The 26,225-nt window shown below is 41.4% G+C and overlaps 1 protein-coding gene across 2 annotated transcripts; it reads left to right on the top strand.

Annotated features, from left to right (window-relative positions):
- Window positions 1-2,913: 2,913 nt before the first annotated feature.
- arhgef19 (Rho guanine nucleotide exchange factor (GEF) 19) lies at window positions 2,914-25,849 on the top strand. Of its 2 annotated transcripts, none has more exons than XM_083919276.1 (16): window positions 2,914-3,240; window positions 16,684-17,392; window positions 17,469-17,954; window positions 19,253-19,385; window positions 19,476-19,561; window positions 19,652-19,908; window positions 19,992-20,152; window positions 20,250-20,402; window positions 20,700-20,829; window positions 20,989-21,063; window positions 21,161-21,250; window positions 21,342-21,505; window positions 22,761-22,919; window positions 23,008-23,087; window positions 23,153-23,281; window positions 23,402-25,849. In XM_083919276.1, exons 1-16 carry the CDS (start codon window positions 3,178-3,180, stop codon window positions 23,554-23,556), a joined length of 3,030 nt encoding a protein of 1,009 aa, XP_083775402.1. In that variant the 5' UTR covers window positions 2,914-3,177; the 3' UTR covers window positions 23,557-25,849. The 2 variants fall into 2 exon arrangements, with proteins under 2 accessions (XP_083775402.1, XP_083775403.1); XM_083919277.1 differs by having other exon boundaries at window positions 23,177-23,281.
- The last annotated feature ends 376 nt before the right edge of the window (window positions 25,850-26,225 follow it).

Here is a 26,225-nt window from a genome sequence, read left to right on the forward strand (position 1 = left end):
CTGTTTTGCATTTAAGATCTTTTTAGACCAAAATAAATGTAGTTTAATGAATGCATTTGCCTCTTCAGCATGGGATTTCTGAAGTGCTGATACGCTGGTCTGAGTGTGCAGTAGGGATGAACTTGTTATGTTATAACACCTTTCCACCTCCCCTCTCCACTTTCTTCTTTTCTCCAAACAGCAGACCTGCAGACAGATACGGGGGAAGCTGATTTATTAGGAGTCAGAAACAGACAGGTGTTCGTTGATGATTTCTCTCTTCCTCTCCCTCCTCCCCTCTCAAACGAAACCATTGGCCGTGGCCTCGGGCAACTCCTGACTTTTATTTTATCTCCTCTTTCTCTTCACCCTTTCTTCACACTTCCCTACACTCCCCGCTCCCTCTGTCTCTCTTATTTCACTTTTGTCATCCCTATTTTTTTAATGTACACTCTCCCTCCCTCTCCTCTCTGTCTTAGCCACATTCATCTTGTGATTGTTATGATTGCTGTGCGTTCCTCTGCCATGGCTTGCAGGAAGAGTGAGTTAGTACTTGTCAGTGAGCACAGGTATGCACCGTGGACACCGGCTGGCTCGTTCATCGACTGCTGGAGTGAGGAAGGAGACACTTGCATGCATGAAAACCAAGCTTCAAATCAGCCAAAAGGCAACGTTGCAGCAAACGACACGCAGCAACACGGTGTATGCGGGAGACGTGCCAGAAAAAGTAAAATGATTTAATTTGCATTTCTGATCGACGGATCCATATATGATTCAGATACAGCAGCGCTAGGTGCTATGTCTGAAATTAATTCCATATATTAATATAAGGATATGTTTACAATAATGATAAAGAGATGTTACTCCTCATAGACATTACAGATGTAAATTAACTTCTACAGCTAAGAAGTTGTGCACTGTCCCTGTCAATGAATAAATATGCAAAATCACGTACAAGAATCACTCTGATAAAATGTGATTAATTGTTACATTTGTATGCATTAAGAGAGAAAAGTCCTGCATTATGCAATGTAATCATTTCATCAGGATACAATTGTATTGAATGCTAATAATAATTAATCATCACTCTTCCCTTTGCAGATTTTATATTGAATATTAGCAACAAAACATGCATATATATATATATATGTATATATATATATATATATATATATATATATATATGTTTGTATATATATATATATATATATATATATATATATACATACATATATATAACCACTTACCACTTACTGACCCCCTAGTTGGTTAGTCATTACAAACTCGCATTGTGCAGTAAAACATTGTTCAAACCCACAGAACTGTATTTTAATTTGGTAGCACTTAACATTACAGCGTGGTAATAACATGGTTGAAAATAAATAGGTAGTTAAGTAATTAGCAGGGTAATGACCAGGTATTAACAGTGGGTATGTCCGGGATTAGACTGAAATGTATGTAACAGGGTAATATTGGACCAAAGCCAAAGGGTAAAAATGGAGAAAAACATTTTTGCAAAATTAGTAATAGTATAGTAATGTTTTATTAACAATATGGTAACCAGCTAACAATAAAATTATTGTATCAGTGCAAACTTTTGATTGTAAATAGAAATATGGTGACAATAATGGGGTAATATAAGTTGACATGTTCACAGTATTATGGCTATCAGTGTAATACCTTTACAATCGCATGTCGTGGAGTCAAAATAGGAAATTACCATATAATACTGAAATTCATCTGCCCCCATGTTCTAAACATTCCCTCCTGTCTCAAGGTAATACTGTACAAATGATATGTTTAAGGCAGTGACTTCTGTGTATTAACAATGTATCGGGGATGTTATTAACTGAAAGGGCCAGAAAAACCTGATCATTACACAGAATCTTAAATTCTAGCAGATAGCCCAGAGTGACCAATTATGTCTGGTAGAAGTTTGGGAAAATGTGAATAACATTCTGCAAAAGACTGAATATTTCCATTTGATGGTGCAGCCATGAGGCTTTAATATGAAGAGTGTTATGCACCTCTTAAACTGAAACCAAATACAAATGATACTGCCTGATAATATGTAATAAAATACACAATCCTAATGACATTATCACCTTATAAAGTTGGCGATGGTCCCAGTGGACATTCCCCTAGAGCTTTTCTGCTGAGTAAGCAGACAATCAAAGCTGTCCCATGTTATTTACTTAACTTATCTGAAATCATAATTTTATTAAAGATCCTGCATCCTATCCAACAGAAAACATTATAAATTGTCAATACTGAGATCAGCATAACAGTATCAGTAAAATTCTCAATAAAAGGGAAAATGACAGCCCCCCAGCCTTTAGTGACCCGTTTCCTTCTGACAAAAAGGGAACAATTACTGCGTGAACTAGTGTCCCGAGGTAACCTCATCCCCCCACCACCAGTCTTTTCATGTTTGATTAGTGAACATAGTTGATACAGCAGCAAGTGGGGCGCACTGACAGAGATGAGAGAGTTTCAGCAGCTTTTTTCTGTCACCAACTCAGTTTGAGGTTTAGTGAAAGCTGCAGGAAGGTGCAGACACACACAGACACACACAGCCACGGGCATTTCTAACGACGGATCTGCACACACACTGATGCAATTAACATACATGCACAAAGACTAACATGCAAACTGCATTCATGCTAGTCTTTGTGCTTGTTGTGAATGAATACCATGCACTTTTGCTGATAAAGGGCACATGCACATTTTTCACACTCCCACCGAGGAGCAACAATTTTCTCTCCTGTCTGCTCCCTCCTTTCTGTGTCTCAAAGCAGGTGCTGAAATGAGACACTAAATAACTATTAGAGTTAGGGGAAGGACGCGAGAGGGGGAGGAGAGAAAATGAGAGAGCACTTCCCCAACAGTAGCAGAGAGAGAGAGAGGGAGGGAAAAGGAGCGAGAATTGAAGGGAGAGCAGAGGAGCTTAGAGAGAAGGGATCTGCATTGTAAGTAGCTCTGAGAGCAGCAAGTGGTGGCTGTTTTTCAACCTGTTTTTGTTTTCCAGAGGAGGCGGAGAACAAGAAGAAGCAGGCAGAGGAGCGCAGATTTACAAAGACCAAGCTGAGTTTCAAAAGAAAGAGAAACAGAGAGGAGAAGATAGGGGGGGTAGAGAATCCCGGAGGAACACAAGGCAGCAATGGATAGCAGAGTGGCTCAGCCTGACCCTGGGATGGCATGGATTCACACACAGCTGCTGGCTGCCGTCCAGCACACACACTAGGCTGCAACACCAATGAGGTACAGTACTGACAATCAGTGGCAATAACTTTTACATGAACAAGACAGAGGAACACATTTGCATTTCCTAGTCTGTTTGCTTCAAGTTGGAGATTTGTGCTGCAGAGGGGAAATTGAGCTGTGTTAGATTTGAGTGCAGGTTCTGATTTGTGCTGTGCAGCTTGTCAGGTACATTGCATTTACGTGGCAGCATAAATGCTCTGAAAACCAATAGATACTGATCTGCCTGGGTGTTGTTTTGTCTCAACTGACAAAACCAGCACATTATTTCAACACATGCATGTGCGTTGAAGTGGAACACAGGATTTAAATGTATAGTTTAAATTCACATTTTTAATTCCCTGTAACACAAAAGTTGCCAAATAGGCGGCAACGCAAGAAGATGCGTAGGTTCTGACGGTGGGATCATTAGCTTCACTATTCATTTATTCTGTTGGAAGGAGTTACTGCTTGCATCGATAATGTTTCCAGCAGCTCCCTAGGCAGTGCAGAGTGAGCTGAGTATGAGTGTGATGGTTACAGTGCAGCAGTGAGTGCAGAGTAGGGCAGGTAAGTGCATGTCTGGAGTATGCTGGATGAGGGGTTGTTAAAAACTGTACATGGCTCAAACTTATATTGTGGGACGCCTTAACGCAAGACTCAAACACCTTCTCTGCCTGTAGCTTCAGGCGAAGACGGACTGAGGAGTGTATGTGGATCTGTGTGAGTGTGTGTCTTGAATGCGTGCATGCTCTCATTTACTTATCTGTGTTTCCCAGAGTCAGTGAGCAGTGGTTTGGGGTTTCTGAAATTGAGCAATGTCATGATTTGTAATACTGGGGAAGATCTCCATTCCTCCCAGTATGGCTCATGTGATCCTCACGTGAAACACACTATCATCTTCCAGGTTTTTTCTCAACAAGTTCCGAACTCCATCAGTGAGAGGGCGGGCTTAGGTGATGTTTGCCGTCCCCATGACTAAGTGTGTTGTCATGTGTGTCTGTGTGTGGATAGTCTGCAGGGACATATTTTGGCTGGAGTGTAGGTGGATAGCTGTGGGTGTTTTCTGGATTATCTGATTTACTACGGTATGTCTGGACTGGAACGCACCACCTGCAAGTTGGGCAGACGTGTACCAGCACAAAGCATAATGGTGCGTTCACGTGCTCCTCAGATGCATCCATTTCCTGAGTTGGGAAGTCGTTCAAGTGTGTGTTCATGAGTTTTAGGTCATAATGTGGAAACAACATGGAAGCAACTGAAGATGTGTTGTGTTGCTCGGACTGTTAAAGCAACATGTGATTAGCTGTTTCCAGTATTTATTTCCAGTTTGAATCTTTATTTTAGTTATTTCGTCCCGGGCTTGTTGCTGCACCAGTATATTCCCTAAAACCTTGACTTGTTATCAGGTTAATGCTAATAAATAACTTTTCTAACTAACCCAGGTCACTCTACGTGGACAGCAACTCTTACAACCCAACACCATGTTAGAAATCACATGTGAGCTAAATGTCACTACGTATAGTGTGTAATATTTGACTTCATAAATAAAGTTTCTTGCCATCAACCCAACGTTACTTTTGTAACGTCTAACTTGTTGTTCTGACTCAGTCTGGAACTAATTTTTCTGATTATTCACCACACGAATGCAGGGTTCATCAGGACTTTGAACTGTTTTACTGCACTTTATTACATGCTCAGTATGTTGGCAGACTGATGGATAGTCATCACATTGGGGGAAAAAAGAGATTTAGGCTGAGTAGTTTCCTTCCGCTGGGATTGAGTTTCTGGCCTGTGAGCCACTACTGTACATTAGACTTCCATCTGTGTGCCTGCTCATCACACTATCACGATTTATACTGTAACTCAGCTCACCGCAGGGCCCCTCCCCTCCCTCTTCCCACTTCCTTCCTCCCCCCCAAAACTGTCTGTCTGGAGAGCACCTGCACCATCACCTGCCCCTCAGACAGTGGCTGTCTGAGCTTGTGTGTGTGTGTATGTGTGTGTGTGTGTGTGTGTGTGTGTGTGCTGTGGGGAAGCGTTCCAGGATGCCACACCTCACCCTCCTTCCACCCCTAACCTCCTTCCCCTCCCCCAGCTAACCTTGCATGCGAATGCTACCTGTACTCTGCGTGGTGTTTACATTCATGTGCACACACTCAGCTGTTTAGCTGGACGTGACTCTATATTTTGCACTGACCTGTTTTTCTTAAAACTAGGCTAAAGTCATTTGGCATCATGGACTGAAAGCAACCTGCTCTCTAAACATCAGTGATACTGATATTTTAAGGAGGCCCTGTCACTTTCCAGCTCTTTTGGCTTGTGGCCTAAATAGCAGCGGCCTTAATAGCCCATAATAGCAGCCCTTGCTGCTGCACGTGTACAGTTTAGCTGCTTTGTTTGACTCCTGTCTCGGTTTAGTGGTCAATTTCAGAGGAATGAGACCGCCGAGTCATCCAGGGAATGTGGAAGAGTATCTCTGCGTGTCAGAGAGACTCACCCAGGGGTTGGACATGAACTTGTCTTCAAACCTGGACTATAAAAGAGACCACCTACTGAGTTAAACCCTGTGCATTCACTTCATAGTAATACAGTGATGTGATGGCTTTCATTTGTAAAAGGAAACCTTGATTTTCTAAGACAAACAAAGAGCTGTAACTCCTTGAAAGATAACACCATTCAGTGCAGAGGCTTTTATTAGTTAATGTGCATGTCAGAGAATATTTGGCCCATGCATGAAGGTTAAATCTGGTGCCCAGAGGCAATAAGTGCGAGCACTGCCCCAGCTGTGTTGCTGCACACCTGTCTAGCACTGTAGCCCTCAGGTTATTTCACATGGTAACTTGGCCAATAAGGCGCTTTGTGTGTGTGTCTGTGTGCGTGTTTCACATTTATACTCATGCAAGATAATACTTTTCTGGCTCAGGAGGTGTGGCCTCTTAGCCAAAATGTTGGATTTTTGTGCCTCTTTGCTCTTCTGGAAGAAAAACTCAAACCAGGTGTTGCTTTCAAGTAAAACAGCAACTGTAAAAGCAACTCTTTTTTTCTTTTTTAGCGTCTTCAAGGGTGTTTACCTCTCTTTCAAATCACCGCTTTAATCCTGATGACGCTGTTGGTGTTCAGATTTGGTTTTGAATAGTTTATAGCTTTAGCTCTGGGCTATAGTGGAATCGTTTCTGGCTGGTCAGCTCGTTAGGTGTGTTCCACTTTTCCCCGATCACATTTCAAAACAACAAGCAGCCCAGTGGATGGCTTGTCCATACCTGTCCAGATAATGAAAGCGAGAAAGCGGGTGGAGGAGGGGGGGCTGAGGAGAAACTGCTTGTGCTCAGCTGGGACAAAGTGGAGCAGAGACCTAGAAAACAGAGAGGAAGAGAGTAAACACATCAGGAGCAGATGAATGCAGGAGATGCATCAGCAGTTTGTTGTAAAGTAGGTCAGTTTCTTGAAGGCTCAGTGGCAAAGGATCCAAGTGGAATCAAAGAGATCTGATTGACAGTTTGAGTACAGAATTTTTTAATGAGTTTAAACCTAGAAAAAAAACATGAAAACAATGAAACGACAGCTGATACATGAACGCACACCTTCTTTTAATGTTACTCAGTTACTGCAAAGCTTCCAGTGCTGATGTGATTGATCGATCAACAGAGAATGAATTACTAGTTACTTTGAGAATGGATTGAGGATGTCTGTTACTAAATATTTTGTGTTTTCATTCACTTTTTTGGTACCTTTTTGTTTTCCACTGCGGATGGTGCCACTTCGTGTAAGTGGGATTCTCAGCATTAAAACTCCTGTGACATCCTCTTCAACACGACATCAAACATCATCTGCAACCAAACCGAGGAACATTTGCACATTGTCATTTGTACATACGACATAGTTTTGTGGCATTTTGCTTTTTAAATCTGGGCGAGTTAATTAAAAAAAACTTGGGCACTGAAAATGTTATTGGTCCAAAATGTCCTGTGTCACTCTATCGATGATATCATTTTGCTCTCAGCCTGAAGTCCATTGGTTCCTACTGAAAACATTCATCTTCAAAATTGTGTCAAATAACGTTTCACATTTGATACAAGCTGAATAGTTCCCTTAAACTGTTGGGAACTGTAGTTTTTATCAAACTTTACTCTAAAAGGATTAAACTAGTGATTATTTACAGTAGGAGGACGGTGTATGTGGGCTAGACTGAAAATAAACTACGGTGTGTGGTAATGAAAGTACTTGTGACCAAAAGTGCGGCACTATAAGATTATTGGACAACAATAGAGCTCTATAATAGCACATATGGCTTTGGGAGATTTTATGGGAATGATTAAGCACAAGACAAATATAGAAAATCCCTAACCTTACCCTTTAAATGTTCAAGCTTGAGTTGTTTATCAACATAAACCTGTTGGTCAGACAAAAGAGGATACTGTGATGGGCATCTCTATCTATTTCCTGAAATGTTGTCGATCAAACAATTAATCAAAAGCAGCTTTTTAATAACAAACATAAAAAGGAGTAAGTTCATCACAGTGAGGTTTCTGTTATTGGAGAAGTTGTTAAAAAACATCCTAAATCAGCTGTCCTTTTCTCAGAATCTCATCACGAACAGAAAACCATCTCTCGCCAGAAGGTACTGATTATGAGATCTTCTGGATTTACTACCTGTTGGATCTATCGACTTGGTAGCTTTTGTGATTTATGACAAAGCACCATAATTAGAGCAGGTTATTTATTTAAGTTTGTCAATAGCTCCTTTGTGTTTTTACCATCCTGACTGTATGCCTCCTGTGTGTCTGTTGTTTTGGTGGCAGAGGGAAGCGGAGCGGGGTTAAAGGTCTAGAAGTCTTGCCGTTTACATGTGAGATGGTCGCCATTTTTTCAGGCTTTTAAATGAGAGGTTGCTGTTTGTCCGTTTGAGTAAGCGGGAACCCAAGCGGGTGAGACAAGGTCACTGAAGGCCTCTCTACAGCTTGTCGCTTTCAATCAAAGCGTCTGAAACACACACATACATTCTGTGTGTGATTGTAAGGTTGTCAGTATGCATCTTCGTAGTGTCTCCGAAGGTCGTGGGTAAGTTGCCGGAGGCTCTAGAGGGGGATTAGGAGGACCCACACCATGTGTAAACATTTGGGTAGCCCACCTTCTCTGTAGCCTCCGGGGTGCTCACCTGTCTCAGTGGGTGTAGGCAAGAAGAAAAACGAATACCAAGAAACCCCCTGACCTGAATTCACTCAGCCATTCTCACACCATACAGACGTCTGATCTTCCACAAAAATGCAGCTTAGTGCGTCACCTTGACATCTGGAACGCTTTCTCTGATTGGAATTTGAGTCTCGCTGAGGAGTTTGTTTTGATTGAGAGATTTAGATGAAGCCCATTAAAATACCAAGAAGACACTGCACGGCTTCCCGTCCAGGTGTTTGAGGTCCATATTTGAAATGTTACATGCCGTCAGCTTGGTTCAGGCAAATCACTAACACTCATTTAATCACAAGAGGAGACACATTTATCGTTTCAGAATCTGCAAAACCACATAATTTATTGGCAAGTAAACCTGGCTGCCTCAAACAAGCCTTTTTTTTTCGTACCTCCTTCTTTAGGAGAGCACGGACACACTAACCACTCAACTTAAATACTTGCTCATTTTAGCGTTATGTACTGTATATCTGCTGTTTAGTGACCATGATAGATTCAAATGTACAACACTTGTATATTTCAGCGTTTAACTGTCACTCACTTGAACATAATGTAATATTCTTTGTTTGGATAAATTAGACATTCTCATTCAGCCCTTACAGTACACATGCCAATCTAGAGGAGCAATAGACTTGGGCTACGTGCATACATTGTTAGACCACAATGATTCAAAACTAATTGGTAAACTGAGATCAGTGTATCTACACTTGAGCCTAATACAAGTATATATTTATTTATTTTAGGAGGGCACGGACTGGTCTAATTCTTATGCTCAAGATTAAATCCCAATCATTTCACTTATAAACGGAGTGCCGTGTTTTTTGTTTTTTTTTCCATGGCTGGATTTTGTTGTTTTAAGCATAACAACTCATTGCATAATGTCTGATTTGATCAGTTCCCAGTTGCCCTTAATTGTCTTTACATCAGCAAAATAATTGGATGGAAAACCGGTACACAAGAGTACAAAAATACGTGATGAACAACTCACATAACTACACAGCCTGCTGCATCGTTCAGTAAACACAAGAGAATGTTAATATGTTGTAGACTGAAAAATAGCCAAGATACTTATAATCATCACTATCTATTGTTGATGGACAATGTTTCAGAAACACAGAGAGCTCTGGAGGGAGGTTTTCCCAGAAGTGACTCTGAATGATGTCATGTCTTGTCTCGACAGCCCATGCTGGGCTTCTCAGTCTGCTGCTCTGCAATTAGTGGTCTGATGTGACCGAGTTAAACTGCGATCTCGCACACACACATGAGCTGGTCACACCACACTGTCAGGACACTCCGGTCTGTCTGACTAAACAGAGAGAGAGAGAGAGAGAGAGAGACTGTGTCTGGTGCGTAAGACAGACAGTCTGATCGGGGTTAGATGAAATATAAGCTGGTTGGACCTTATGACATATGATAATTAATCGTCTTTCAATGGAATCGATAAAGTGAATAAACATGTTGAGATTTTGTGACACACTTACGTTGTTAAAGTGAATAAGCAGATTAACTCAAACGACAACGTCAAAAACTGTTTAATGGAAATCCTGAGGGAATATCATTTGAAAACTTCAGTGAGACTAACATCAACTGAAGTAAAGCAGATATCCTGATATACTGAGATAAAGACCCAACAGATGATAAGACAATATAGATCTGATTAGCGTGGTCTGTAACCACGTATATTCTGTACATGACCACAGAAACTACTGTAAAAATGACTGCTTTAGCATTTGTTGTTGACTTCAGAATGAGTTTTTCGACTTTAAAGCTGATATGGGTCCCGTCTGGGGTCACTTTGTTGTAGCAACGCTCATGTTTGAGCAGCTGGAAATGTCTTGAAACTCAAACAGGTTTGGACTTTTTTGTAGCATATCACACAAGAAGATGAGAAGGGTCAGGACTATCAACAGCGTCTCTGTCTTAATCTCACAAGTTTAGTTGTAGCCTGGTAAACATCCACTGAGAGTCTGTGTTCAGATCAACAGTTTTTTCCGGAAAGTGGAACCAAAAAGTAACAAAAGGCACCCTGACCAGATCTGAATCTTGGTTCATGTACAGTTAGTCTGTGATGTCTGAGGGAGGAATCACAAACTGCAGGACTGCAGTATAAATGTGTGTATTCACGGTTTGGCACGATTCATCAATAAGGCTGGTGACAGTGTATTTTTCGCTATCTCCAAAGCGTTGGAGTATGGTCCGATTACACCAAATAAATGCCAGATGCAGCTACGGCGCCCTTGCTAAACAGAAAGTGTAAGGGACCTGCAGTCAGGCATTATCCCAGCACTTTACATCCAGGAAGCCAGAGTAGTATTTTTGTAATCAATTTCTCCATCTTGCAACACCGTTTGCAACTAACGTTTGAAACACTATTTGATGGGGGAACCAGCCAGTTCATGGATATTTGTAGGAGTTTTTGTCAAGAAATCATTACAGATTCCAATAGAAACACATTTTTATGCAAATTTTGCCCGCTAGCTCTGAAAAAAACAGGTCCGAACATCACCAACATTTGAATTTGAAACGACACACAGAGTTGAAGCATCCAGGTGGAAGTTGTACTCTGAAAGATAAGCTCGGATCAGAAATGAATCAGCATGAACTGAAATATGAGCTAGCTCTTAAGTGTGGATTTGTACAACACTGCCAACTAAAGACATAAATCTTTAAAAATATGTCACACATATATATCGTTTCATTAAAAAAAGGTTTAAAGGCAGGGACACATCCAGCCGACTGCAAAGAACTAGTGCTGACGAAGATCAACCGTTGCATCGCCTCACGTCGCCTCTGTCTCGTCCAAAAAGTTGCACTTGAACACACTACAAAGACTACCGCCGACGGCCAACTAGCACGTAGGTTCTGCACCTGTGTAACAGGAAATAACTCTCCATCCCAGCAGGAGGCGGTACTCCAGAAACCAGCAGACCGACTGGACTGCTCACAATGCTGGTTAGCCATTCGAAAAGTAAACAATGTAGAAAAGCATTTCTTGAAATCCATGAACCACAAACTGCGAATCCAATTGTTTTAACATTCTCATCTCGTGGCAAACATCAAACAAACTTTAACTATGTGATTACACAACATTTGGCTGAATCACCTATGGATTCCTGCTCATTTTTACATGATACACTCCGTTACAGGATTATTATGGGACCTTCACGATGAAAAATATCACAATTAAAAATGCTCCTCGTGTGGCTGCTGGCATTAAAGGCATGCTAGAGTGCTATTCATTAGCGGCTGTATGCAGACATGGCGTCTTAGTGAAATTACAGGGGAAACACTGGCAGCAGAGTCCACAACAGTCACAAATAACAGCCTCCTATGACAAGGGGAATTACACGTCTTAGGAATTGAAGTTTTAATAGCGTGATATAATTGTATCAGCGTGAGGAATGTGCAGTACGTGAAATCGGATGCTTTCATCTTTTGACGAATGGGGCGGTGAAGCTTATAGTCAGTTTTTGGGATCTTTGAGGTTTCTTGATCAAATGAGCAGATAACTAATTTTCTACAAAGAGTGTGTTGATTTATGACGCCTTTGCTGTTGATGGAGGATTACGTGAACATTCATTCATTATTCGTATAGTACTGAAAGATAAGGTGATCAACACCGTAAACAAGGAAATACTTCATATATAATCTGTAAAGACAGAATGAAGGTAGAGGTGAGTAAAGTTCGGTTAATACTGTGCATCCACAGCAGGATTACAGTGTATAATCACATGCAGGCACCAATAAGCTTGTGTCATTATGGTCTGGATGTGTTTATATGGCTCAGTGGCTGCACTATATGAGTGGATCAGTATAAGCAGTTCCCACACCCTCTCAGGTGTCCTGTGTTCAGGGCAGCCTGGCGCAGGTACACACATAAAGGCTGCCTTTGTCTGCAGCAGGGAACAGGTAACCATTTGTGCCTGCACTACTGTGTGTGTGTGTGTGTGTGTGTGTGTGTGTGTGTGTGTGTGTGTGTGTGTGTGTGTGTGTGTGTGTGTGTGTGTGTGTGTGTGTGTGTGTGTGTGTGTGTGTGTGTGTGTGTGTGTGTGTGTGTGTGTGTGTGTGTGTGTGGGTGTGTGGGTGTGTGTGTGTGGGTGTGTGTGTGGGTGTGTGTGTGTGTGAGAGTGAACCAGAGAGATAGGATTGACTGGGCTGCAGGTGTGGCTTTTCAACAGCCTTGTGTTCACAGCACATGTGCGCTCAACAAAGGGAAGGTAAATCATTATTTCCAGTCCCTGATTCTCCAGGCTAAAAAACATCATTATAAACAAAGTTATCATTTCAGGAAAAGCATTAACTTATGACTTTTCCCTTCAATGTTCATGAAAATTACAGGTGTACAGTTTAATATGACACTATAATGTAAAATATAAGCATCTCATAAAGATTTAAAGTGCATAATAAAACTTTAAATTACAAATAAACATATGTTACTAGAGGGATTATTAAGCATTATTCACAACAAATACCCTGCAGTGTGTGTGTGTGTGTGTGTGTGTGTGTGTGTGTGTGTGTGTGTGTGTGTGTGTGTGTGTGTGTGTGTGTGTGTGTGTGTGTGTGTGTGTGTGTGTGTGTGTGTGTGTGTGTGTGTGTGTGTGTGTGTGTGTGTGTGTGTGTGTGTGTGAACACAGATAAAAGAGTAGTTTTAGTAGCTAACATTGCACCACAAATTAACATTAACGCAACATTTTTCACTCTTAAATTAAGTTGCCAAGTTTGAAATTGGCATTATGTCACTTTTTATTGGAAAATAAAATATTAAAATATTTGTCCTGACAAAACATTCTTAAGCCAACATGGATGAGGAGTTTATAGTTTAAAGACATACATGACAACTCAACAACTTGTGATGTGCCAAAAGCTCCTGAACCGCTGCTGAGTGAAGTGAGGTTTTATCAACTAAACAATGTCAACAATGAACTTTCAGTCTCTGCTGCACTGTATGACACTGGGACACTACAGCGACTTTTCTCGGCTAATGTGGCCAAGCTAGTTTATTGCTAGCTAAAGGCTATTTAGCCGACTCATCATTAAAATCAAGCCACAGTGTGAAGACTGATGTACGGAAGCCGAGAACAGCCATTCTTGAAATATATATATATATTTTTTATTTCTCATGAGAAAACAAAAGATGATTTTTCTTATCTTATTTATAATCTTTATTAGAAATCAGAAGTTCAAACGGCCCAGATCGAGCTGATGGTGACAGACTTGTTGCAGTTAGCGAAAGAATACACATTTGATAACATCTTATTTCCCAAAAAAAGGTGTTACCAACACACAAAATACACATGGAAGCAAGATGACTTGGCTTATATTTACAAGAATTTAAAATGTCTTACCTGTGTCCCTTATAATGGAGAAAATACCACTAAGTTATGAGGGATTGCTGGAAAACAATTCTGAAAATGACTGATAAGTTTGAGTTGAGGAAATCTCTGACTGCATAGACACAAAATCTAACATTTCACTGAATCAGTTGAGAGATTTTCCCATATTTATAACTTGAAATAGCTCTTTTTATTTTTTGCATACTTGAGGTGCTACAAAAAACGGAAAATGTCTTAATTGATACACTAAAAACGCTTGATTTTCACACGAGTAGCCTACCGCTAACTTCATCAAGTCACTGACCGCTCAATCTGGACATTTGAATGCATTAAACATAAATGTCACTCTATATTAGCCCGGGAATCGGCTGAGCTCAGGTTTCATTTGCTCTGTCAGATAAGTCTGGTCCCTCCCCCATTCAAACAGATTTCTAGCAGCTTGCGATCTGACGGACCAATCACAGCTGTGTATCTCATGTGGGGCGGGTTCAAGACAATGTCTCACAGAGGAGCGTCAAACTTAAATGCATTACCAACCTAACTATTGTTCTATAGCCAGAAAAACCTACTATAGGCTCGCAAAACTCAGATCAAACAGTGAAACTAGGCAGCGCTGATCAAACATGACTCAAGACTCTGTATTGGCAATTTTTCTCCTCAAATGTTTTCAGAAACACATTTTAGTGTTCTGTACAGTTCCTGTTACCTGGTGTTTAAGTCAAGAGTTGAGAATTACATGTTCAGGAAGCAGGAGGTTGAGAAGAGACAGAGCTCTGTGTGTGTATTTTAACAGCCTGTCAGGAGAGCTGACTTTACGAGCTGCTGCTGACGCTCAGTGTGAATATTCAATCGGAAAAAACCCACAACCAGAGTGATGGGTGAGATAGATCTGAGGTGAAAGGTGAGAGTGCTGAGGATGTGCTCTCTTCCTCTGTCTAGTGTGTGTGTGTGTGTGTCTAGATGTTAAGTACAGGGGCTGAATGCTATGTGTGTAGAGAGGTCTTTAATTAGAGCAGGAAGACACGGCTCAGGAGTCACACTACACTAGACTTAAGTGTGTGTATATGTGAGTGTGTCCATGCAGGTATGTGTGTGTGTGTGTGTGTGTGTGTGTGTGTGTGTGTGTGTGTGTGTGTGTGTGTGTGTGTGTGTGTGTGTGTGTGTGTGTGTGTGTGTGTGTGTGTGTGTGTGTGTGTGTGTGTGTGTGTGTGTGTGTGTGTGTGTGTGTGTGTGTGTGTGAGAGAGAGAGACTGGGAAACATCCTGCACGTGTCAATAGTTTCAGGGTCCATCTAACCAGGAGTGGCTTGTGTGTTCGTGTGTGTGTGTAAGAGAGAGAGCGAGAGAGCGAGAGAGGGGAGAGGCAGCATGAATCCCCAAAATGTACAGAAGCCATTTTAGAAAGTGTTTTCTCCACCAGACTGTCTGAATAGTTTATGAAACATACACAACACTGCTTGCTGTTGGTTGGTAACCGAATGTGCTGTGTAATAACACTCCTCTGGAGACACTGAGCAAAGACCTGCTAACATTCCAGGGAAAATACAGGCACAGCTGTGTTACCAAGCAAGCAGGAACATCGCAGTGATAAGCACTGCTGGACCGCCTCTTCCTCCATCTGTCCCGGCACTGCCACGGCAAGTGTGAGAAGGCGTAAGACAGAAATGTTCCTGAATGTGTCTGCATGTGTGAATAGTGAAAATCATAGCGGTGCCTCAGCGGTTATTCCAGTAGTTTGCTGGGAACTGTGTGAAAGAGGCTTTAGCTCATCACATTCATACCTGGATTCAATTGATCTTAACTCCACTTACCCCTCATCACTTTACTGTGAGGACTGAGGAGTGTTTAATTTGGGACCGTGTGAATTTATTTCTCTTTTATAAAAAGAAAGACATGGAAACATTTATTTTCTTTTAGGAGTTCAAATTATGACATTCGTCTAAACTTCTTTATGCTCTGCCTGTTTTAGTTTTAATGGTGAAAAGTATTGCAGAAGGAGGGACCAGATCAATGAATTGAGCAACAATTAAGGCCCTTGAAAATTATTATTATACATCATGCAAGGTATTCAATTTTTAAAGCTTGTTCTCAGTGTGTTTATTTGTCCAAAGAGGTTGTAACTCGTTTGCATGAATTGAATCATTGCACAGGTGCGTAGTGGGAATCATATTTTGGGGAATGCCTGATTTGAAGCCATCTAAAAAAGACAACCGTGAGCGTGCTCCCTGCTCACTGACTAGTACCAACTGACTGCTGCTTGATTAAGTCCCTTTACGCCCGGGTGTTAAGCTACCTAGCTACGTGCTATCTTATAATCAATGTATAGTAGCTGTAATTTAAAGTGTGTTGCTAATGTAATAAGATCTTAAAATGTTAAGAAAGGGTATTAAAAAGGTCTTGGAGTGTAATTCCGGCACACAATCAACCCATGGTCTTTACAAACATCAAATAAGCCATGAAGAAAGTTTTATTTGTGTGTGTGAACTATTAACAAAGACATCCGGTAGAGTTGCTAACAGCCGGACGTCGCTAACACTGATTAGCTCGGAGCACCAAACCTCTGCAGTAGCATGATAAGAGTCCCTGCACATATATTGATGCACCATCAACGGAGTTTATTAAAAGAGTGTTTTGAAAGACTTACCTACTGGCCCTGGTACCAGCTCCTCTCGTAGTAAAGTCAATTTAAGTCAATTTCCAAATGCAGTCCAAAAGGAAGGAGCCCGTTGGTGCTTATAAAATAGAAAATAGTGTTGGGGTCTTGCCTAAAAATTAAGCATACAATTTAGCCCCCTTCCCTACACTAATAATTTGTAAGCAGTCCCTTATAATAATGTATAATCAAATAATTCAATTATTTCCTAAATTTGCGTTTAAATGAGACATTAATCATGTAAGTATTTTTAGTAAAACATTAAATAGTTCTTCCGTCTCTTCTCCTGCAGCTCCCATGTGTTCACTCAGCCATGCTTCCTGGGTATGGATTCTCACCTTTCCCTGATTTCCAACTCCACCTTCACTCTTTTCGCTGCCGAGGAGAGAGTCCCAGCATGTGGATCCCTGGCTCAGGGGAGCCCCAGGCTTTGAACGAGGCCCAGGACAACAGGTCTCTCCTCCACTCGTGCCACCACAAGCACGTCGCTGTGTGCCAGCAGGAGACGTTGGCTTTTATTGAGCTACATCCACCAGTGACTCCCAAACTTAACGGCCTCAGCTCTCAGAGGCCAACTGTTATTCCAGAGGCACAGTGCACGACGCACTCCATGCCTCTGAATGGTTTCAGACACACACTAAATGAACTGAATGACATGCAGAACTGCTGCCACAGGACAGGCAATGAGCATGAAACAACGTTGAATTTGAACTCTCTCTCTGCGGTGGACTGTGAGCTTGAATGCCATAATGGCATCGGGACTTGTTTGCAGGAGCAGACAGAAAAACCTTGTAGTGTAACAACGGTATGTCGTCCTCACCACGCAGCTCTTAGCCTCCCTCTGCCGTTCACCCTGTCCTCTCTATACACAAACAGAGACTCCTGGGAATCTCAGTTACCTTGCTCGCCATCCTCACCTGAAGGTCCTGGGTTTCAGAGCTCAGACTCGTGCCAGCTGCAGAGGAGGACATCACAGGGTTCACTGAAGGAGAAGTCTATCCGTAAGTGTGCAGCTTGTCTCTAAAAGCTATTTGCAGGCCTCCTCTTAATCTAATACAGTTGTTTTCTTGTTTCCAGGGCGAAAGATGCAGGTTTATTCACCTGACAGCCAGAGCGATGAATCCCTCAGCAGCCCAATCCTGGATGCAGACTATATCTTCCCGGGACCTTTTGCATCTTTCCTAGAGGAGGACCTCAGTGGATTATCTTCCCTGGAGGCCATTTCTAGCCCTTCCTCCACAGACGGTCTGTCAGATCTCCCCAACCTCAGTCAAGATGATATCTTCAGTCTACCTGCAGAACCACTGCAGATAATAGAGGATTCATTGTCAGGGTTGGGGGAAGACAGTGTTGAGACGTCCAGTGCCACAGGGGGGAGCTTTTTGTCACGCAGCCGCCAGGGGGATCAAGAACGGCGGCGCTTCTCAGCTTCAGAACTGATATCTAGACTGCAGCTGTCTCAGAGGAAGAACTCCTTCACCTTGAAGTTGGGGAAGTCGCTGTCTGCACGGGTGGCCTCCAGAGACAGACAGAGCGCCAACAACCTCAACCCCAACGCTGACTGTGAGTCGAGAACACAACCAACAGTATGGTAACATTTCCCTAGAGCTGGCCCAGTGTGTTACAACTTACAACTAACAACCAAAATAGAAATAAATACCACAAACAGTCATCAAAAAAATCACACGTTCAACAGCTTTCTCCTTGAATAAAGACTAAATAAGTATGCAAATTGGTGACACATTTTGTATTAATATCTTCTGCCTGTATGAAAGAAACCTATCTACGTTCACTCTACATTACAGTGCGTGGCGGTCTGCACCTTTAAAGTCGCTGTGAGATCCCTCAATACACACACATTGACTAACACTGACATGTCTGATTTAACAGTCTAAACATTTCATTTGAATTCTGAGGCAAAATGTAAAAGTATGCTTGTGAACTTTACTCCAAAGAATAAATTAAGATTCAGTTAGATTTGTGGAGGTCAGAGCTATGGGATATTAAATAATCCATCTTAGTCTTTCTTACCCTCAGGTGTGTATAAATTACAGTTTATGAAATTCTTGTTAAAATACAGAAATGATTTCAGTTACTACAGTATTTTTATTAATAATCACCCATGACCAGTAGGTAATTATCTAAAGTGTATCCCTAAAAATAATACTTTAGTGCTGAAACAATTATCTGATTAAAAGTGATACATTTGTGTTTTTCGACTGTTGGTCAAACAAAACAAGACATTAGAAGACATTGAAATAATTATAAATGGGGTTAAGATGCTGATTATTGCTTTGTATCTTGCATGTCGTCTTATTTCCTGTCCCCTCTCGTCTCTGACATCTCAAGAACAAGATGTCTGGAAACCAAACAGGGAAAAGAAAGTGGGTACTTATTAAATAAGTACCCACTTTTATTCAACCCTGATTTAGCCTATTCTAACCATTTAGCAAAATAACACTACTCAAATTCAGAATCTGCTGAATTAACTCAGCTAGTTTCTTTTTAATTATAAAACTAACAGTTACACAATTCAACTGTCAACATAGTCAACCCACTCAAATTAAAAAGCCTGTTCACGTACAAATCTAAAGAAATCTATGAAATCTGCTGCATAAATTCACATTTTTAACATACTCAAATCTGGACAGAAAAAGTATTTTTTGTTTTGCAAACGCATCAGGGATCACGGAGGTTCCCGTATGAATGAATGGACTTCCTGTTGACTTGCATACTGTTCATCCACAGAGTGCCTGAAACAAGGTGTAAACATGTAGGGTAGAGAGAGTTAATTTATTATTTGAGGTTCATTGCTTCTTCCATGGACCTCACACCTACACTGTGGTTTTCCTCCTCTTTAGATAAGTCCACCTCCAAGCACCGCAGCTCAGGAGGCTCCACTGATAGCGCCCCCCACAGTCCAGTTGGGCCTGCACCTACTCTGCCCAGCAGTGACAATGGCATGCCTTTGCATCGGTGGAGCACAAAACTCGGGTAAATACAGACTCCAAATACTGTATTCCCACGCATAAACTGCAAATGTTAAAGGACATGTATTGATGTCAGTCCACATTTCTTCCACAGAATGCGAAAGAAATCCATCGAGGAGGACTTCTGCACACTTCCAACTGTCGCCAGTTCCAATCGCTTATCTAGGTTTTTGCCAAGTTGTAAGTTTCCCTGAACTGTTTGTTTATTTCAAAACTGTTCAGCATTTGCACCCAGTTTAACCCGTGAAATCCTTTTTCACTTTCCTGCAGCGATCCTGTACCAGGAGTACAGTGATGTGGCCATCAACAGAGAGATCCAGAGGCAGCAGGGGAAGGAGCCCGGCACAGAGGAGGAGGGGCTCAGGGATGAGGGGTCAGATGGGACCCCGTCTCCTTCTAATCTGTCTCCATCCAGCTCCTTTCGTTCATCGCGAGGCTCTGCGTTTGCACTGTGGCAGGACATCCCCGATGTTCGAACCAGCGGCCAGCTCGACAACTTCAGCAACGAAGAACGTAAACTACAGGAGGTGAGTGAGACACTGCAGACAGCTGTGTGCTGCTTCATGTACTGCAGATGACTTGCTGACATGCTGTGTCTTCCTCGACTCAGGCAAAGTTTGAGCTGGTGACGTCTGAGGCGTCGTACATTCGTAGTTTGACGATCGCAGTGGACCACTTCATGTTGTCGCAGGACGTGGCCGAGTGTCTTGGAGCTCAGGAGAGGCAGTGGCTCTTCTCCAAGCTGCCTGAAGTCAAAGGTGTCAGTGAAAGGTGAAGTGATATGATGATGATAGGCCTCTTTATTTTACCATCTCACCCGTGGTGTCTCCTTCTCTGAGTTTATGTTCTGCTCACTTGCTGCATGTAGGTTTCTTCAGGACCTGGAGCACAGGCTGGAGGAAGACATTCTGCGTTTTGATGTGTGCGACATCGTCCTGGCACACTGCCCGGCTCTGAGAAGGGTTTATCTACCTTATGTAACTAACCAGGCGTACCAGGAGCAGACGTACCAGCGTCTGCTGTGAGTACCATCACATGTAGAACATATTAGCTGTTAGAAACTTAAACATCTGTGTGAATGTATCTAGAAACTATCTCTCTGTAGTGTATACAATGGATACTTTCATGCTGGATGTCCATAACTTCCTCTGAGGGTGTTCAGGTGTTGTTTTGCAACTGCATGACTTAACTTGCAGATGGTTCATCTAGAGGAGGCTGAACATGTTGTCTCTGGGTAAAAAGCACCCTGGAATTTACACCCACTTTCACTAAAAGTCATCAAAGTGTTTCTCTAAATGTGCTCGTCCTGTCCTCTCAGGCACGAGAACCCTCGTTTCCCCGCCATCCTGGCTCGTCTGGAGGAGGACCCCGTCTGCCAAAGACTTCCTCTGACCTCTTTCCTAATCCTCCCGTTTCAGAGAATCACACGGCTTAAAATGCTAGTGGAGGTAAATTATTAAACCTTCACTGCAAAGTTCATGTTTGCACTTGAAATCCAATTATGTGGAGCTGTAAATGGGGTAATAATTGAACCGGCAGGTTTTTTTCCCCAACAAGAGTATTGTTTACTCTTTTGGCGTGTCTTCAAAAAAGTCTTTACTTTTCAGAACATCTTAAAGAGGACGACACCAGGTTCCCGAGATGAGGACACTGCCACGAAGGCTTTCAATGAGCTAAAAAAGGTGGTGATTATCATCTCTAACAGCCAGTTAGATGAGGACCGGTATTATCAGTGGTGAGGCTCAACAGTAATAACCATGTTGGTGTGTGTCTCCTTAGATCATCAAAGAGTGTAACTCCAGTGTGCAGTCTATGAAGAGGATGGAAGAACTGATTCACCTCAATAAAAAAATCAATTTTGAGGGAAAGGTGAATGTACTTTTGCTTACTTTTTAAAAAAATCTGCGTTGTAACATTTTGCAGCGTTTCTCATTCAGAAACATATGTTCTCTGTCTGTAGATCTTCCCTCTGATATCTCAGTCCCGCTGGCTGGTGAAACACGGTGAACTCCTGGAAGTGGACACTCAGACGATGAGTATTTCTGGATCAAAGTTCAAGTTGCCCACCAAGCCTGTGTACCTGCACCTGTTCAACGACTGTCTGCTGCTGTCCAGGAGGAAGGAGTGAGTGAAACGCAGTAGATAGATGGGACCAAGAAAACATGACTCATGACTGACAACAGGGAACATGTAGAAAACAAGTTAAATGTAACACAGGTCTACGTCTAATGCTCACAAGTCATAATGTGTTGCAGTAATCGATCCTCCTCCGTGCAGCAACCTTCCAACACAACAACACTGTAATGAATATAGGGGACAGTATCCACTAAAGCTAATGTGAGCTTCAGCAAAATCAAATCCATTCAAAAGAGCTGAGTCTAGAAATAGAGATACAAGGAGGTACAGTATCCTTCCACCACAGAAACACTGTGTAGGGAATCGACAATGAGGGAATTTCACTCCAAAAAAAAAAAAGAGACTGTAACTCTCGAGGATAGCCACTTGGTTTTCCAGCTCAGGCTGCTGAATCTCTAAGTTACTGTAGAATGCATTTTTGCACAAAACAAGGATTAACTTTCCCCTCGACTTTAATTATCAGAAAGAAATTTCCCAAAATGTTGAACTAAAACTTGAAGATAGAACTTTACTCTAATTAAAGCAGGGGTTTGCAACCTTTACTATCAGCCACAGACATTTTGCCCCCTCTTCCACCGAATAAAATTTGTCTTGAGTCGCAAAAACATATTTTGCTTATAAAGCACAGCTAATAAAGTTTTATATATAGTTATATGATGTATATATATACAAAGAGCTGTAGTTTGTATCATTTATGAAATTATAGAATGACAAAAAAGAAAACTTTTGACATTTCTAAATTAATCGGTCCAGGCAGCACTTTATTTTCCCCCGCTAATTTTTGGGGTGTAATTGTTCATGGTCATGCCGACAGCGTGGGTCAGAAACTCAAGATTAGCCCCCTGCAGGGAAAGGCGCTGGGCTGTAGACCTAGGATGTGACGCATATTTTAGTTCTGCGTAATATTCATAAAAAAAAACACTTTGAGCTCCAAGATAACAGGTGTTCCCTCTGAAAGATTTCTACTGTGCAAAAAAAATATTTATTTCCATGTTATGTTTTGGCAAAGCTACAGAGAGCCACTGAAAAGGGGCTGAAGAGCCGCACACGGCCTAAGAGCTGTATGTTGCGAACCCCTGACTTAAAGTAACCATGTGTGGGATTTAAACATCTCTAATTGAATTAATTTCTGTAAATTATGTAAAGAGCTTTAAAGAGCTTTAAAGATTGATCAGGTGCTTATTAATGCAAAAACGATCCACACACTGCTTGTGACCTTGATTATAACACATCTTTTTTGCAGTACGTGGAAGTTTATGGTGTTTGTTCACGCCAAGATAGGAGATCTGAAAGTGAAGGACCTCAGTCAGAAGCTGCAAGGCATCTCAGGCTTCATCTTCCACCTGCAGCTGTGTGAAGGCCCGCAGCTCAAACACCAGATCCTGCTCAAGTCACACACCGAGTGAGTAACAGCACAATCATTTAGCTCCAGTCCAAACTAGATGCTTTAGCAGACGGTTCCCTGACTGCACTCTTTTGTGTCTACCAAGGAGTGGGAAGCAGAGATGGATCACAGCCATGTTTCCATCCGATCCGCGTGAAGACATCGAGCAGGCCAGTGAGAATGATGGTCAGTGGAGTGCTTTCGCTGCTGCACTATGAATCAGTGTAAACCTTTTTAATCCTCTCATTCAGCTGTTTCTTGTCTCTTCCTCTCAGACATATCCCAGGTTCAGTGCATCAAAAGCTATCAGGCCCAGGAGCATGATGAGTTAACGCTGGAGAAGGCTGACATTCTTCATGCTAAGACCATTACAAGTGATGGTAAGAATGTGGATAAAGTCCTTTTTAGATAAACTGCATTCCAACCTCAAACCTAAGCTTTAGACACGTGGTAGATGTGTGTGCTTTGTTTGATGTCTATGGGATGTTGTGTTTCACCAGGCTGGGTGGAAGGTATCAGACTGTCTGACGGGGAACGGGGCTGGTTCCCCAAAACCTACGTGGAGGAAATCACAAGTCGCAGCGCTCGCCTCCGCAATCTCAGAGAAAACATCCGCATCAAATGTGTCACACAGAAACTGGAGGGGGAAGACTGACCCCTTTTACTGTCACGTGTCAAAGGTGCATTTCAGTTGCTAAGGTACATTTTCAAGCTTCTGGATCATTGTTCAAGCCAACATTTTGACTGTGTTTCAGCATTTTCTTTTAGCATGCTAGCTGCATATACAGTCTTGAAATGAGAGCGCAAAGCTTTTAATGCTCCTGTACATTTCAGTTGATAAGGATTTTGTACAATAAGAGTCAAATGTTTATTATTAAACTCTTATTTAAACAGGTAAGCTCCAAGGGAGCCCTGGCAAAGACAGCAGCGGTACAGACACAAAAACATTAAAAACATGTAAAACAAACATACAGTAACGTCTCACAATAATGTTCACATAAGGACATTTTTAACCATTCTGCCACACTGAAGTTTCTAAACTCTGTCAGAGCAATCACTTTATGCATGAGTATCAGGGGCAGGCATAAAGGGGAAATGAGAGGAGAAAGATCTTTTTCAGTATTTTCGAAATGTTAAGAACTTTCAACTTTTTTCTCAGCATTTCAAATTAATTTCTCAAAATGCAAAATAAACCTTCCTCCTCTGATTTATGTATTCCTTATGCCTGACACTGATACTGAAAGTTCAATGTGGATTATTAAACATCCTTCCTTTATTCAAGAGGAGGACAACCTCCCTGTATGAACTTTAAAGGATCTGCAGAAGGATTCTGCTGTAACATAAATGAAGGACAGACTATCCTCTTAACAAATACTTTCTCCTCTTAGTAATGTGATTTAAGGATTAGGCTCACTATATTCTACATTTTTATTAGTGTCAACAAATCCCACAAATAGACCAAAACCAACAATGAATGTATCATACGGACAGGTAGCTTCTGTGTGTGTAACACAGCCTGATATCTCTTCTTTTTCCATTATTAAAAACACACTGTTGCACTGGGTGACATGTTACTTCATTACCATGAACACACACACCGCGGACTATTTTGGCTCAGTCCCACACACACTGTCCTGCTGCCACAAATACTCATTAGAGCACCAGATGTGGATTAATCCACCGCTGAAAATGGTCCCCAACAAATGCACTTTAATCCTGTTTGAGTAACATTTGATACAAACTACAGTGCTTAGCTGTTTTACAGAATGCTTTAGCTTCTTTTAAATTGAAACTATATATGTGACTCATTTTAAAGATTTCTGTCTTCAGTAGGAACCAGTTGGGTCGCAGCATTGTTGGTTTTGTCTAAAGACCGTGTATAAAGATGGACGCCTTGACAGCTGCACTAGAGTGAAGCCAAAACACCTGGATTGCTCCATGGTGGTTGGCCGCAGTATCGGTCATAAACCCCGCCCCTCCATGTTAGCAGAGAGGAAATGAGCTAAACAAAAATGTTTACTAAAGAGGATTTCTGTTTAATTCTGTTTTAGGTGTTTTCTATTACGCTTATATTTGTGTAATAACATCTAAAAAAGTGTTTTTCTAATAAGTTTGGTTTTAATTAGTTGATTGACGGCTGTAATTGACTCGTGATTGGTCGGGCGGGTGTACGGGCTGGACCTTGATGCCGCGGCTTCACCGTCCGGTCACTACTGCAGACTCTAGCTCCGAAATGAATTAACATGTTAGAACCAGTATCCGGGATATTTTAGCTTAACTGTTGTAGTCCATCTTTATACCGTTTTGTTCTGTTCATGGCATTTGTTGACAGTAAAAAAAAAAATAATAATAATAATTGTCCTTAAAAAGTCAAGGAAATGGACACCTACCAAATTCACCTCGGGATGCATTCATGTTGAGTGACTGTGTGGTAAAAAAAAATTCTCTTTACATATAATTTCAAAACTTCAGCCCCAGTTGAATAAAATCGAGTCATTGTAGTTGTCCACTAATCACACAGGATCAGGCAACACTGTCATAAACTCAGCACTGAATTACATCGTCCCCCCTCATTAAAAACCCCAAATGACCAAACGCTTAGAGTAACTGAGCTGATCCCTGTTGTTAATGAACCACTATAATCATCACTCACATGAAAACTCTTCCAGTGGCACATGAAATGTTTATAGCTCCTTTGGTTTTTTGTCTTCTGTACCTGCATTGTTAGTTGTAATTTAAGTGGTTGCTGTTGCAGCGTGTGTATTTATACTCCTCTAGCTGGAGATTATCATGTAAATGAACTTTACTGTAGATGGCATTGTGTGTAAAGAGTAGTTCACTCACTATATGACTGTAATTTATGTGAAAAAAGATTATTACATTCCATAACTATAAATCTTTCAGTTTGATTCATTTCTAATACCCCAATAAATATAAATGCTTTAATACACTGGATCTATGCACACTACTGTAAATGTTTAACCTTTGAAATAAATACAGATACTTCTGTTTTATGTTGTTTCCTAATAAATGACTCCTTATATTTTAAACAGTTTATTGTGAAAAAAGTCAAACATTAAAGACAGACAAGGCTTAGTATGTACAGTTGCTTCAGTCTCTAACAGTTGTGGTCTTAAACTGGCTCCTGACCTTGTCTCAGTTTGTCCAACGTCAAAGAAACTATAAGTATCTGTTCAGTCCAAATATACCAAATAGGGCGAGCGCATTTCAGCTCAATTCCTCACTGCTGGATCTCCACCCTGAGGCACAAAAGTAATATGTACATACTATCAACATGTTCTTTCAGATTTATAGCTAATAGTC

This window comes from Echiichthys vipera (genome assembly GCF_963691815.1).
Source record: "Echiichthys vipera genome assembly, chromosome: 9".
NCBI lineage: Eukaryota > Metazoa > Chordata > Actinopteri > Perciformes > Trachinidae > Echiichthys > Echiichthys vipera.

Coding starts and splice junctions, on each gene's coding strand:
- arhgef19 (XM_083919276.1), top strand. CDS start 3,178: ATGGATTCACACACAGCTGCTGGCTGCCGTCCAGCACACACACTAGGC. Junction 3,241..16,683: donor TAGGCTGCAACACCAATGAG/GTACAGTACTGA, acceptor CTTCTCCTGCAG/CTCCCATGTGTTCACTCAGC. Junction 20,403..20,699: donor CAGACGTACCAGCGTCTGCT/GTGAGTACCATC, acceptor CTGTCCTCTCAG/GCACGAGAACCCTCGTTTCC.